Raw genomic sequence first — 15,747 nt, forward strand, 5'->3', positions numbered from 1 at the left:
GGGGCTGAAGGGTCCATTTGTAACTGGTGTTGGCAAGTCTTTGTTTTGTTTTTAAAATTTTTTTCTTCTATTTTTTATTTACCCTAACTCCCAAGACTGTTCACTTCATAACACACTCTCATTTGATGTCCAGAATTAGTCCAGATTAATCAGCTTGTTTAAGCCTTCATATCAAGCCGTACTACACCTAAAAGAGATTGAGGTTTTGCCAGCTGGTTTCTGAGTGTGCTGGGTGGAGGTGGCTCAGCCTCCCACACCTGTGCTGGGGAATCCAGGGCTTTGCTGGGAGCTGGTTTCCCCAGCACAGATGACAGCCAAGCCTTGCAAGTGGCAATTCCATCTTCCAGTCCTGCTTCTGTCCCTGGAAAAACCTTCCTTGGCTTTTTGTCAGCAAGATGTGAGCTCTGTGTTTTGAACTGAGAGCTGGAAAAATTGCAGTTGAGCATCTTTAAAATTCTGGGCGACCAGAGGAGTGTGGGGCTGGAGGAGGGGATTAACTTGGGCAGCCACAGCTCCTGAATGTACTTGAGTTTCGGCTGTGGGTTGTTTTGTTTCCCTTCCCCTGAAACAGGGATCAATTTGCTTACTACAGGGTTTACTGCCGGTTACCTTGACTGTGTCCCTTCTTTCTCCTTGATGAAAACTTGAACAAGCCGCTTGTGTTTGCTTCACAGAGAACCGTGAGAAACGGGCTGTGTGTGTGAGGCAGTGTGGTTTGCTCATTCTATTCAGCCCTTTGTATATTCAGATTCTTCTAGTTTGAGTTCTTGCTGTTCTGCCAGATTTCCATACCATTGATGGGTTTTCTGCATTAATAAGTTTCTTCCCCCTCTCCCTCCCATACCCTCGCCACCTTTTTGCAACTGGTGAAAAGTTTTTCTAAGCATGCTGCCCTCTCCATATTGATTTTCTTCTCCTGCTTGTCTAACCAGCTCTTAGATGTTTTATTTTGCAAAGTGTTAATAGAATTTTCCTTTTGCCACTGCACTTTATCTATTCAGGAGGTTTCAAGAAGTCTCATTGTGTCACCGGACTATGGAGGAAAAAGGCTATTCTTCTGCTACAATGGCTGCCCTAAAAAATAACACAGGGTGGGCTAAGCTCAGAAAGGGCAGAGACGGAGATAAAATGTTCTGACCTTAGGAAAGAGAAAAGATAACCAATTAGACATTGTTGAAAGGGCACCAGCTGGCTCAAAGAACACCCCACTGATTATTTTTTCTTCAAGGCATACTCAGGCCACATCTGAACTCAGCTGCAGGGACGCTTCCCCCGTGCAGGTTTCATATGTGTACTGACAGGGCTGACTCTGTTGCAGGGGGCTGGTCCTGGTCCTGGTCCCGATCCCAGAAGTAGGTGCCAGTGCCAGGGGGGTGAAGCGCCAGCTCCGGGGTTCCTGTGCTCCTCAGGGTCCCAGCCAGCACACTGGAAACCTCCCAGATTAGCCCATGCAGCCTGTGCTTGTTACTGCTAATAAGGATGTATTTGCATAAAAAAGATCTCTGCCAAGATCATCATTCCAGCAAAGCGGGGCCTTGGTACACATGGCACAAAGTGGTGTTTGCCCAGAGGACGTGTATCCGCAGGGGAGAAGTGTTGTGTTGGACAGGTGGGAAAAGGGAATGGAACTGCAGTTCACTGTATGACCAGGAGCTGCAGCCAGAGCCCATCACTCCTCAGGGCTCAGTCTGGTGCCAGGGCCAGTCCCTCCTCTGCTCTGGCAGCCCTTGGAGGAGCAGGATGTGTCTGCACGAGAGGTTCAGAGGTATGCTGCTGCTGCTGCAGCTGAGCCCACGGGATTGGGAGATCTTGGGCTGAGATATGGCCATGCTGAAGTGAGGGCAGAGTCACGTTGTGCCTCATCTGATGTGTCTTCTCCCCCTAACACCAACACAGCAGCCTTTTTGAAGTCCCCACTAATGTCCTTGTAGAAGGTGTCATTTTGGCAGGACAGCCCTTTCAGAGTGGAAAGGTTCAAGTATTTGTTTCTTTGTTTAATTCTGTTGTAATCAAGCCCAGAGGGCTGGTGTAGGGGAGCCATTTCAAACTGTCTGGCGTGTGATAGGCATTTGTCTTAATTTATGTGGGGGGAGGTTGTAAATCTGCAGGAGACCTTTCGGAGTGGGTCCAGCCCAGAGAGCCTGCACACAGTACCAGCCTCTTGGCTGGGGGTCACAGGACCTCCCTTGGCTGCTGGGTCTCTGCTTCTGGCTGTCCAAGAGCTCTGGGGTGAGATTCGAGGCAGAAAAGTTACATGGAAAGAGTCAGAGGTTAAACCTTTTGTAGCAGTGATGGAGTGGGGACAGAGGGTGGCCGGCGCATGCTGGGTCCAGGCACTGCGAGCTGTGATGCCCCAGGAAATAGCAGTAGGTGCAACCTGTAATTTTTGGTTCCAGTGAGGCCAAGACCTGTGAGAATGAAAAATAAAGATTGCTGAGCAAACGTAACCCTGGAGCAGAGATAAGCAGAGGTGGCAGGGTGAGGGGCAGTGCAGGCCTTATCTCCCTCCTGGGATTGCTCATCCTGGTGAGTTTTCCTCCTCAGAGGGAAGACAGAGACAGCAGGACAAACAGCTCCGTGCTTAATGGGTTTTGGATTTTTCAGTGCATCAGCGTCTCTAGGTCTCAGTCAAGATGGGGGATCAGGAGATCTGCTGTTCTGCAGTGTCTCGGGCCATGACTAACACTTCTTGCAAACCCTTCTGACTGAAAAGTTAAGAAAAAGTTAAGCAGAGATAGGTTTTCAGATAAATTTTAGGCATTGTGTAAGGTTTTACTGTGTTGTATTTTTTCACTATTTCCTGGAATGTATTTCAGTCCTGTAGTTGAGAGGTTCAAATTGTTTCTACCACCTGCCCAGCCAAGGCTGACATGGTAATTCTGCACAGATGTGGGCAGAATGTTTGCCCCCTGCCCAAGAGGACAGTTGAGGGGACAGGTGAACCCTTTGGTGGCACTATGTGAGGTGAGGAGAGTGTGTAATGCATTGTAGTTGACTTAGCTAAAACAAATGATGTATAGAATGCCAGAATAGAAGCACAAGGAAGTACATAAAAATTATTGATGGGGGGAAAAATGGAAAAACCCCAAACAAACAGACAAAAAAAATCCCAAACCCATCCCCCAGGCAAGCAGTGAAGTCTTGTAAAGGATAAAACCTTTTCACTAAAGATCTTCTCCCTTCCTGCAACACCTTTTGCATTTCAGTGGTTACAGGTTTTCATCAGCCTTGAGTTTGAAACAGGGAATTGCAAGTCTGTAATTTCTTCTCAGAGCTTGCCCAGGACATGTCCAGTGGTGTCTGGAACCCACCTGCCCCCACTCCTGCGGCCTCAGAGCAGCAGCCCAACCTGTGATAATGCTGGGAAATCAACCCCTGCATAACATCTTCCTGCAATAAGTGTAAAATTTTAGGTGTGGCTGCACAGATTAAATGGAGGTGGAATAAATCATGCAAATCCTAATGAAAGTTGAAAGCAATTTGGTTGCACTTCAATACATTTCATCAGTCATCTCTCTTCTGAAGTGGAAATGCTGAGCCTGATGCGAATTAAACTTTCTCCCTCCTCCCGCTCCTCTCTTTCCTCCAGCTTTTCAAAAGCCCTTTGAAAACCTCTGAATACCTTTCTTGGCTGACCAGATTTTACCCTGCTCATACCTCTTTCTAACCTCCTAACTCTCAGCCAAGACAGTGAGTCTAATTTGGAGAAGTCATGGGCCTAATTTGCATCCACAGTTCCTCTCTTGGCCCTTCCTTATCTACCTGCAAAAGGGAAATGAGGCAAGGCCAGGGATCGGTGTGAGATGGAAGAACTGCTTAGATATTTGACTTTAGGGTGAACACTTCTAAGTGTTTGCTTTTCCAATTTAGGATCAGGTGTCTGTGAGGATAGAGGGTGAAAGCAACAGGTTTCCAAAAGGAGGAGCTGACTGAAATCAAGGAGATCTCCATCGAGGCTGCTCCTGCCCATGTCCTCCCTCCCTGGTGAGTGTGTTGTGTGTCAGCAATGTGCTAAAGCACAAATCTCCCCTCTTTGTCTTGCAGGTAGAGGACGCAATGCTAATGTTTGACAAGACGACCAACAGGCATAGAGGTAAGAGACAACAGGAGCTGCAACCACACAGCGTGTGGCAGCTTCTGCATGGGGAGCACAGCCAAAAATCAGTGTGATAATTTGGTGGCTAAGTACTCTGTCCTGCAGCCTGCAGAGGAAGGGCTGGTTTGCGTGGAATGCCCCATGCACATGGATTTTCTTGTTAGAAATGGCTTTTCTGGTCAGTCTAATGACTTCTCTTTGGGCGAACCATTGTCAGGCTCCCTGGAGAGAGCGAAGCCTGTGGAGCTCGTTATGCTGAGGCTGCTAGGAAGCAGCAGGTTTGTACTGAGGTGGCTGGCATTAGTTAAGCTGGACATAAGGCCAGTTAGGCTGAAACACCAGGAAATCAAGGTGCTAACTGCCTCCACTGGGATTTCAGGCGGGCTGGAGTTCTGAAGCTGAGTGAGGACTGCTCGTCCTCCGGTGCTCAGACTAAGCAGGATCTCCAGGAATTTCCCTCCACATATTTCACAAAAGAGATGAGGTTTCATCATCGCTTGTACAGTTCTGTGAAAACGAGCTGAGGGTTATTTTCACTGTTATGGCCATTCCTTTCAGTGGAAATAAATGATGCTGCTCTGTCTCTCAGGGAGCTGTTCCCATTCCCGTTGCAGCAGCCGCTGAGCTCCCGGCAGCAAGCACTGGCAGCACTACATTCCCTTGGGAGCAGGGAACGTGCTTGGGCTCTCACAACAGCACCAGGAGCTGCTCTGGGGACAGGCTCCAAGACCCTCTTCCCTCCTCTCTGATGGAGACTGGTTTTCTGCCACTGCTCCCTCTCTTTAGCCTGATGTGTTTGTAGGCAGCGCACGGCTCCTGCCCCGTGCAATGGCACAGACGGCGGCACTGGATCTGCCCTGGGCCCCTCAGACACCGGCCTCTCACCGGGGCTCTGGATAGATCTGATTGTTGTCTGAAGGCATGGATGTGTCAGCTGGTTTAGGGAGGCTGCCAGAGGGTGGGAAGGAGCCTGTGCCTGGCCAGAATGGAGGCCCCGGGAACTGCCTCACCTTCATCTCGGCACGAGGTCAGCAGACCTGACCTCCCAGCGCTCTCTCAACTACTCACTACTCTGATATTTGCTGTAACAAGAAACTCAGTGTTGTGTGGATGGCTGGGTGAGTCAGGCAGGCCTCCAGGATACCATTCCCTCCCTGCAGCAGCTCCCTCAAAGGCACTAATCCTCTCAGAAGTCAGATTGTAGTACCCTGGAAAATTCAGCAGCAGCAGGCAAAAGGCTCGCTTGGGAAAACAAACTCTTTCGAGCCAGGGAAGGTGTGTGAACAACCAGTGCCAATCTGTGTGGAACAGGGACCTGTTCAAGACTCTCCTGTAATCTGAAAAGTTCAACCCCTGACACATTTCTTTTTATATCCAGGGAATTTTCCACCCTTCTGTGTGCAACCACCCTTAAAAGGGCCATAAATGCCCTTCTCCATTCAGAATCTTGACACCTTCTTTTTTCCATCTAAAATCTGCCTGTTGTGAAGCTTTTGTGCTGGGCACAAGAGCCCTGTGGCCCTGTGATCCACAGGTAGCTGGGGACAAGAACTGGGGAGCTCTGGTCCCAGCAAGAAACACACTCAGCAGATTTGGCCTGAGACAGATGGGGATAGTCTCCATTTGCTGAAATGTCCCAAATCTTGGAGTTTGGTTTCCACTTGGGTGTGCTTGCCCAAGCCCTTTTCCTGCCCACCGAGCTCACTGGTGGTCTCTCTTAACACCTTGTGCCTGCCCTGATGAGGCTGCAGTGCCAGGGTGAGCAGGAGACTCTGCAGAGACATTAAACCAGAGCAGTGGTATGTGAGTTCTTCCTGCAAGCAGAGTGCTTGTCTCTTCCCATGTTACTCAAGGTGACCCCTCTGTCCCCAGCCAGTGGCCCTGTGCTGCCGTAAGCACTTCCCACGGTGGGAGGGCACCAGGAAGTGTTGGTGTCTGTGCTCTGCTCGTGCTGAGCTCTGCTCTGACAGCCCTGGTTCAGCGTTTCTGTGCTCGTAGGGGAGGCTGGAACAGTTTGCCAGGGGCCCTGCAATCAGGTGTGAATCTGGGTAATGAGCCCCAGAGGATTTCCCTTCCAAAAGCATCTTTCCACTGACTTACCTGAAGAAAAGATCCGTAACTACTGAAGTTGAGGATGCAGGTGTTGGGAGCACCTTACTTGCCGCAAAACCTTTGGGGTTTTCCACAAAGGGCTTTTTCCCCACTGTATGTTGAAAATGAGAGGCAGCATCATCTTTTTTTTCCGCTCAGGAATTCTGTGAATTTATTTCATTGGCTCAGGTTTTTTTAGAGTCTGTTTTTCCTACATGTAAGCCATGGCATTTTCCTCTACATGGGCATCCTAGTGTAAGCTAGGATAAGAACTAAGTGGGGAGGAACTAAGCCCAAAAGGACCAAAAGCAGGCTCCAGATGGCACTGGGTAGAGGTGATGTTACCCACACCCTCCCTGTGCTCCACCAGGATCAGGCTCCACACCTGGGTGTGTCCCACTTGCTTGTGCCATGTTGGGGGACAGTGTGGGCTGGAGCCTCCTCCCTGCTCCTGGCAAAGGAAGTGTTCTGGCAACCAGGCAGGTCAGCTCTGTTTGGGAATCTGTATCCCAGGGAACAGGCTTACCCATTGCTGGTTGAAGGACAATGCTGCTTGTTTGCTGGGATTATCTAAAATTCCTGTGAGTCGGTAAAGCCTGGATGGTGCTGAGGGGCTGTGCAGCTGCCAAAAGGGCAGAAGCATCTGTGCTCTGGGTCTTACCTCTGCCAAGTACAAGTGGAAAGAAGAATCAAGTGTAAAAGGCAGAGTAAGAGTCCTCTTGATCTTCACACTTGAATTTATCCAGTCTTTTCTGGCATTTTTTCCTGCTCTGTACAGGTAGCTATGGCTAATCAGACTAATGAACTGGCTCAGAGTGATGAAGCGAGTTCTGCTGCCTCGATTATCGATAAAATCGCCCCAGATTTTACAAATTGTGACATTCTGATTGTGTTGGAAGCGTGTTTAAAATGCGGTAGCGCACAGCAACAGTGTTAATGGCAATTCTTAAAACCACTTGTGGGTTGCAATCTGTATCTTCAAATTAGCCATGGGAAAGAGAAATGGCAGATAAAATACCCGCTGTGGTTTGCTGTCGTTAGTCTATGCCTGGAATAATCATGGGCATGGGTAGCGAAAAGGATTAAAATTCACTGCCTACTGCTACAAGGCGAGATAGATTTCCTTGCAGGCAGATTGAGAAGGTTTGTTGACATAATTCTGGCACCTGTTTGTTGCTCCTTTGTGTGTATTTGGGGAGTGTGTAACTCACCTGCACACACAGGGCTGGACCAGCATTGGTTGATGTAAATGCAGGGATTGAACCAGGCAGAGGAAGAGGGATTTTCATAACTGCTCACCCTTGCTTGAAAATCCCACCCAAAATAAAATTTTATGCCTGGCATGGAGCACTTTGCCTCCATGATGGACTTAATGATCTTAGAGGTTTTTTGCAACTTTAGTGATTCTATGATTGTATAACCTTAAAAATGACATGCTGTGCCTCTGTTGAGGTCTTTTTAAATGTCTGTTCTTGGATGTTCTCTAAGGAAAATAAGAGCTATTATGTTTCATGCCAATCTGTTTAGCCATATTAAAGGCAGGGTGCAAAATCTGGGAGTTTCATTGAAGGAGTGGTTAATTTTTTGAGTATTGTAGGCAAAACAGTCCTTAGAATAACTGGGATGTTTCCTTCCAAGGGTTCTCCCAGCTTGGCCACTGCGCTGTTACAGTGGGCACGCAAAGAACCAGCACTGACAGACAAATATCCCTGGGTTAGCTTAATAAAGATGCCATTTCTTTTTGGAAAGAAAGAAAGTGCTGGTGATCCTCTGTTTCTGTGCCCTCTACTGTACTTCTGCACTTCTCTAAAAACTACACACAGAAGTTCTCTCAGCATTCTGACAGATCACTTTCATCACTTTCTTCACTGCCTAAAATTTCATAGAGCTGAAAATTACTGGTCAATCTTGAAAGGATTCAGTAATTGGAAAGAAAAAAAATAAAAGAGGGTGGTGTTATTTTGTTACCCTTGCAAAGTGCAGATAGAATCTGGAGTTCAGCATTAGTTATTGATCTTTGGGGGTGGAGGGAGCCTGGCAGGATGATGATGTCCTTCTAACTTCATTATGGAGGGGAGCTCCAGGAAGCATATCAATGTGCTGTGGAGCCGGACGGGGCGGGTGCTGTGCCCTTGGGCTTTGCCGGGCCAGGCAATCCCGCACACCGCAGCGGAGGCTGGGTGGTTGTTTCCAGCAAAGCTGAAAAAAAATGCCAGGCACAGTAGGCTGCTTGAGGAGGAGGAGGAGGGAGGGAAGGGGTGTTAGATCAGATCTAAGTGTGTGTATTTGTGGGGTGCAGGAGTCGGCTCAGCCCTTCCAGGCTGTGTGTTTTGTGGAAAGGTGAATGGAGTGCATTGGAGTGTCCTCTGATAAATCTGTTCAGCAGCTCTACTTCCTCCCCTTCTGCCACTGTTAAGCATAGAATGGTTTGGGTTGGAAGGGACCTTAGAGATCATCATGCCATCGACAGGGACACCTTCCAATATCCCAGGTTGCTCCAAGCCCCATCCAACCTGGCCTTGAACACATTCAGGGATGGGGCAGCCACAGCCTCTCTGGGCAACCTTTGCCAGGGCCTGCCCACCCTCACAGGGAAAAATTTCTTCCTTACGTCCCATCTAACCCTGCCCTTTGTCACTGTAAAGCTATTTCCCTCGTCCTGTCACTCCACATCCTTGTCCAAAGTCCCTCTCCAAGTCTCTTGGAGCCCCTTTAGTCACCAGAAGGGGCTCCAAGGTCTCCCTAGAGACCTCTTCTGCAGGCTGAACAGCCCCAACTCATTCAACCTGTCCTTATAGGAGAGGTGCTCGAGGCCTGTGATCAGCTTTGTGGCTCTTCTAATCATGAGGTAGAGGCATGAGGTAGGTAGAGGTACAGTAGTTCTCTATCTCATTGGGATGCTCTCAGTCCCAGCTTCAGGTGCTCCCCATCAGCCTGTGCTTGTTTCCTGTTTGCCTGCAAATATCAGCCACCCCAGAAACTGTCCAGGACCTGCATCACAACAGCCCCATGTCTTGGACTCACAAAAAGCCCAAGATTGTGAGTGACTGAATTCCTCAAGCTGTAATTGCAGGTATTGAGTGTAATAGTATGTGTTTTTCAAAACCATCCAACCCCCAGAGTTATTTTCATATCAATTAACCCTCTTGCACAGCTCAGGACGGCAGTGGAGAGAGGAGGGAAGTGACAGCGTGTGATTTGGACTTCTTTAATCTGAAAACTAAACAAAATTAAGGAACAGGAGGCTGTCTGCAGGATACAGACATCATCCTACGTGTTAGGGGTTAAAACACCTCCTGAAGACAGGCTCTGATTGGGACTAAGCTTTGCAATTACTCAGGTTTTTGCAGTTGTTGCAGAGTTCTCATTTCCCTGTGCCTGCAAGGAGGGTGCCCTGGGTTGGGCTGCCCAGGGCTGGGTGTGTCCTCTGTGTGTGTCCAAGGGCTGGATGGTGGGTGGGCATCCCTTTGGCTCTCTGACCAGACTCTTCAAGGAGGTGCTCACCAGGCCTTCGAGTGGGACAGCAGGAGACTGCTGGCACCCTCATGTGGCATCACAGACACGTGGAGACTGGTGTGCCCAGGGTTGGGGCTTGATCTAAATCTGCAGAACTCAGACTGAAAGACTGGTGCCCCCACCTCACTAGAACAACATGCAGGAGCAAAGGGGCTCTCTCATCCTTCCCTTGGGCTCTGCTCTCGAGGAGGAAGTTGAGGGTTGAGCTTCATGTCTGCACTGTGTCCATCCAGCAGATTTCAGTGCATGAAAGTAATTGTCCAGGTGGAAGCAGTTGGCATAATGGTTGTGTTTATTGGAAGAGACAGGAGTGATGCTGTTAGCGAGGTATCGGTTGTGCCTCGGCAAAGGAGGAGGCTTTTCTGAGGAAAAAAATAGCCTTTTGTGTTTTGTCCAGCTGCCAAAACCTCAGTTCTGGAGCTGATCTCTGAAGTTATAATTGACATTTTTATAGATGAGATATAAATATAATTAAGTCGCTGCAATTATTTGTTTATCGCCATCTCCCTCAAGCCAAGCAAGGTCATGTGCTTTTGAAAATACATCCCCAGGCAGTTTTGACTAAAGAGTAGTTAAAATATATAGAAATAATTGCCTAATTTGGTCATTTTGAGTAGCTTTTCTCGGCAGCATCCTGGTGATAGCACCGAACATCATTAGAACAGCTCAGAGGGAGCCTTCCCACTGCTCACAGAGTTGCTTTTAGGAGAATGGGGCTAAGAGTGAGCTGCTCCAGCAGGTTTGACCCATAGATTTTGGGAAAGCATCTGCAGGCACAGTGATGATGTTTTTTTAGAGCATAAAGTGCTTTAAGGGCTTTGGATGAAAAGTGTGACATAAGCTATAAATGGAGGCAGTGTTATTGTTATTGCTTTCCGAGATGAGACAGGCTTTTATTCCCCTGTCAGCTGTATCACTTCATAAATGGGACTCCAGAGAGTGCGGTTGTTTTGCGGGAAGCGCTGGCTCCACACCATTCCCTCGAAGTGAAATTCATCCCAGGGACCTGGGGCTGGCAATGTGGAGAGAGTTAACCCTTGATGACAGAGCTGAGGAGTGTTTATTGTCTCCAGAGGATGGAGGGGAGAAGTAGCTGCACACAGGGGGTTTAAAGCAATTTTTAAGCCAATATTTGCTTCTAAACTTCACATGAGGGCTGCGAAGATTCATTAGTTAATATTATTTACCATTTACAGACCTATCAGTGAACGCCATCAGTCACACCTGTCTGTTTAGATTGCAGCGATGACATGTGCCATGTTAATATTTTATATGTGTATGTTTTTAATATTACATCCCTGCTTATAAATATTCATGTCTTAAACACATTAACGGCTGCAACGCTGCAGAGAAATATTGACATCTCTGCTCTGTGTCACCAGTTCTCCTCCATTCTGGTGGAACCAAGGGGAGAGTCGGGATGACTGTGATGAGCTGGAGCATGGGAAGAGCTGCTTTCGGGGATGAGTGGTCACTTCCCACCAGTTTCCCATTTGGCACCAGTTTCTCCCCCTTAGGCTCTCATCAGGCCATGGGGACTGTGACTGTCCCCCGGGACAGGGTGACAGCCGTTCAGGGGCGGTGGCTTTCCCGAGGTGCTGTGCCCACGGCCCCAGGCTTGCCCAGCTCAGTGCTGCTCCCTGTTCTAGTGTTAATAAACACAAAACAAAAAGGAAAAGCTGCCAATTCTTGGATCTGTCTCCCTTGTCTTTTAATTTCCTGGCCGGTGCCTGTGGCTGCTGCGTTGGGGCACCTGACGTGAAGTGTAAAAACAAACGCAGCCAGGCCAGTGTGAGCCCTGTGTCCCGGCAGATTCCAGTTTGGAATAGCAAATCAGGCTCCTGGCCACGCTTTTCCAGGCGATTATGGAACGTCTCAGGTGGTTACAGTCATTCTGCCCCCAGCCTCACGCTGGATAATGCCACCTGAGGCTTGGAATAATTGCCCGGCTCTGTACTGTCTGTCAGACCTTATTGCTTAATTTTATACCCATAATGAAAATTACATCCAGAGGAGGAGACGGAGGGAGCAGCTGCCCTGGCCAGGATGCACCCAAGGAAGAGATGTCTGTGAATGCTTTCTCTGAAGAAGGGGAGAGGCTCAGCTTGCAGCAGCACTCAGGAGAGGGCTTGGCATTTTTACTTTCCTGTTTTACAAACAAATTCAATAATAATACTAATTAGAAAAAAAAATCCTCCGACTTCCAGTAAAGGCTGCAAACACAGCACAGCAATTAGTTTGGAATCTCTGATTACAGAGACTTTACATTAAATATCAACTTAAAAGCACATTGCAAAGGACAGTTGGTTTGTAAACTCATTTGTATCTTGTCTTCGTTGCCAACTCATGTAAAGAAATCACTTAATTCCCAGTGCCCGGAGGGAGAGCCCTGCACAGCCAGACCTTTCTGACCTGGATTTATCCAGCCTCCCTTCGATTAGCCCTGGTACAGGTTGTAACGAGAGGAGACATTGACTGAAGAGATCAGTCCCAGGCATTTTCTGTGGCATCTGTACACTGGAGGTATTAAAAAGCTTTTCAAATACCAGTTGAGCTTTCTAGGGCACAGTAAAGGATGATTTTGCAGATCACTAAGGCTGATACCCTGATGCCCTTGGTGGGAAAGTAGAGGCACGGAAGTGGAAGAGGGCAGTGCTGTCTCACAGGTGTCTGGGTGGTGGTGTTCAGGGCAGGACCACAAGCAGGAATGGGACATTTCCTTCCACAAGAATTGCAGTTACTGGTCACTGTCCTAAAGAGTAAAATCTTGCCATTCACTTAGTCCTGAAGAGCATCAATAACAATGCAATTAAACCACAGTTGTACTGGAGAGGGCAGAGGAAATCAGCAAAGCCGCTCTCATCACTATAAGCTTCTTCAGGAAACATAAAGTGAGAGTGTGCAAATATTAAGGTGTGCAAATATTTAAGGACTTTTTTAAATGATGATCAGAGTTCTGCTACACTTGCAGAACTGGCAGGGTGTGAGCTCTGCTGGGATGAGCTTGTTTTAGAGACACCACATCGTCTGCCTGGCTGGAACTGCACTGAGGAGAGTGAGGTCATTTTAATACGAGCTCAGTTTGCCATCTCACTGTCACTGCCGACAGCCAGCTTGAGTGACAGATAAATTAGCACAAATCCTGATGATCTCTGAATAGAAAGAAACCCTAAAAGCCGTGAATAAGTTCTTGCTTATGAATCTTCTCAGCTGATGAAACCAAACCCCTTTTGCTTCCTGAATACAGGAGTGAAGTGATTAGCAGGGAGTGCGTCGAGTCTTGTGGGACTGTTAGGAAATGTTAATTGAGGAAAGGCCAGAAACAGGAGGAGAACAAAATGCAACATTTCCATAGCCAGGCAGTCTGCATACAACAGACAGGATTAAAATCAACGTGGTGACCTTGAGAAAACAGGCAGCTCCTCACAGGCAGCCCAAAAATGTGATATGAAAATACAGAGAAATGCTGCTGCTCTCACTCCCTGGTGTGTTGGTTCCTTCTCCCAGTGGATCCCTGGGAGCAGACTGGGCGAGTCCTCTACAACGTGCATGGGGGAGCTTTTGTTTTTCTTAGATCTGTGCTTTCTGTTGGTTGGGTTTGATAATAAAACTTTTGGAGCACTTGTGAAGGTGAGGAGGATGTTGCACAAAAGGGGCTGGTTTGTCACCTCTGTCAGCTGCCACCTCGCTGTGCCAGAGCCCCGGATGCTGCTGAATCCCTTAATTTTACAAGGTCATTGCAATATGTAAAGCTTCCTGGTGATCTGTTTAAACAGATAACACATCCCCTGTCCCCAAAATCATGAGATTCAGCAGAAACGTAGGTTACACAAATAATGCTGGTAACGAAGCTTTTAGCCCTGAGCCTCTGTTGGCTCTGCTGCACTGTCTCTCCATCCTCACATCCCTGGCTGTGCTTCTGGTTTCTGAGCATTTACTTTCAAGTGTTGGTGGTTCAGGTGGGGATGCTGATCTGAGCTGTAGGTTCACCTGTGCAGATGCTTTACTGTGTGTCTGACCCGCCCCGCTTGGGAGAGCAGGAATTGCTCCCAGAGTTGTTTTTGTGAGGCAAAAGCTCCAAGTGGCTGCTGCTCAAGGAGGGCTTGTCACAGGGGTGGAAATGGAAGATCTCTTTAATTAGTTTGATTAATATGTCCTGGCAAGGAATGGTTTTGCTTATTCTGTGTTTTTTGTATATGTAAGCTGAAGTAAGAACATCTGGTACTTTTTTTGCCAGATCCGATAGAATAAGTTAAAAAACAGCTTCTTTCAGAAAACTGCAGCTCGGCACATTTGGGTTGTGGGGTTTATCTTTTTAATTTATTGAGTGTTTTCTGGACCAGAAAAGTACCTTCAACTAGAGTAATAATTCACAAATTGTTACCCATTTTAATGCACCTTCCGGTGGTAACAGCTTCCTGAATTCTCCACTGTGGGAGGAGACCAGGAGTGAACAGATCCAGTGCCACTAACCCTCCTCACCCCTCCCTTGAGTGATTCCAACCCCCTTTTCAGTTGTGTAGGGGCTGGAGCCCTTTGTTGTCCCAGTTAATCCCAGGTCACATGTAAGGATGAGCATGGATCCAGGTCTGGATCCATGGATCACACTTTGGCCATGGAACCACCTCCCCATATTTACTCTTAGCAGGACCATTGCTGGCCCCAGTGTAAGTCATTTGAGAGTTGTGAGTTTGACTCAGTCTCAGCAGTGCTGTGGTGACAGAAATCTCCCCCTTATCTATTGCACGAGTCACACATGAACACACACGTGTTCAACAGGACACTGGAAATTGGGGCAGGATCCGTAGGGAGAAGCCTGGCAGGAGAATACACTTTGTTGTGGCAACAAATACTCCCCTGTCAGCTCACGGGAAGCTCAGATGAGCTAAAATCACTGTAAGGTGTTGGAGGGGGTTTGGCTTCTGCCATTTCTGTTTGTGAGCTCGATTCGCTCTGGTTCTCTCTCTGCTCCCAGTGCCAGCCCTTCCCAGGAGTGGAGAACTTGCTTCCCTTCTTGGCAAGCTCTGTCCTTGGGCACTGCTGGGCATAGGCATTGGGCACGTTGGCCCTTCCATGGCCAGTGCCCACCAAGGAAGTGATGCCAGCCTGTTCTAGCAGCAAAGTTCCCCTTCACCCACAAAGCAAACTAATAATAGAGGTAAAAATACTTGTTTTCTTCCAGTCTCTGGATGCCATTGCAGGAAAACAGAAAGATCAGATTACAGAAGTGTGGGACTTGTTCCCTTGCAGATAAGCAGCCCATTCCCCAGCTCCCAGTGGCATCTCACAGGTTTTCTCCTGCTCCATCCCTGGCAGAACAGGAGTACAGAGTGCTGATTCCGTACCCAGCCCTGCTTTTTGGGAGTGTTTGGGAGCAGCAGGATGGTGCGGGGAGGTGGAGGTGGGCTGCTAACCTGCCTGGCTGCCCAGGGAAGGAGCAGCTGCAGAGGGAAAATGGGAGCAGCTGTGGCTATGAAATTAGTCATTCTATGAAGAAATGGATTTGATAAATAATAAAACAGTGGTATTAACAACAGATGCTTTCCAGGTCAGATGACTTTGATAAAAGCACCCAACAGCCGTGGGTAATGGTATGAAAAATATGTATCTATATTTATAGATCTATTTATATGAAAAGGCACATAAATAAGTGTGTGGGTGTATAGCTGTGTGTGTACATGCTCACTGTAAACGTACCTGACATTTTATTTCTGGTTTAAAATGACAGTGGAAGTGTCACTGCTCTTGTTCTTCACAGGCTTTGAGACTTGTCAAGAAAACCTGAAATTTGATCAATTCCCCCAAACCCAGCACTCCCTCCCCTCCTCTCCTCAGCGCGGGCTCCATTTGTTTTTATATTCATACCTTTTCATTTTGATAACTGTTTTGATTTGGAAAATACTATGCCTTATACAATGTTTCCTTTATGATGATGTAGTGTGCTCTTCTTATCTTTCACCTTAAATCTTTGATAAGAGCATTTTAAAAATGAAATTGCTACCTGGCACCATTGCAGACTCCTGGCTGCCTGCCAGCACAGAGGG

At 47.8% G+C, this 15,747-nt stretch overlaps 1 protein-coding gene across 11 annotated transcripts in view; it reads left to right on the plus strand.

The window, feature by feature from the left end:
* The window catches only part of MSI2 (musashi RNA binding protein 2), a 226,308-nt gene that overhangs the window by 131,706 nt on the left and 78,855 nt on the right, over positions 1 to 15,747 (plus strand). For all 11 annotated transcript variants that reach the window (XM_071575285.1, XM_071575284.1, XM_071575287.1 and 8 more), the window contains exon 7: positions 4,045 to 4,093. In XM_071575285.1, coding sequence (XP_071431386.1) covers positions 4,045 to 4,093 — 49 coding nt within the window. The remainder of the gene's footprint in view (positions 1 to 4,044; positions 4,094 to 15,747) is intronic.

The sequence above is a fragment of the Pithys albifrons genome, chromosome 21 (genome assembly GCF_047495875.1).
Source record: "Pithys albifrons albifrons isolate INPA30051 chromosome 21, PitAlb_v1, whole genome shotgun sequence".
Lineage (NCBI taxonomy): Eukaryota > Metazoa > Chordata > Aves > Passeriformes > Thamnophilidae > Pithys > Pithys albifrons.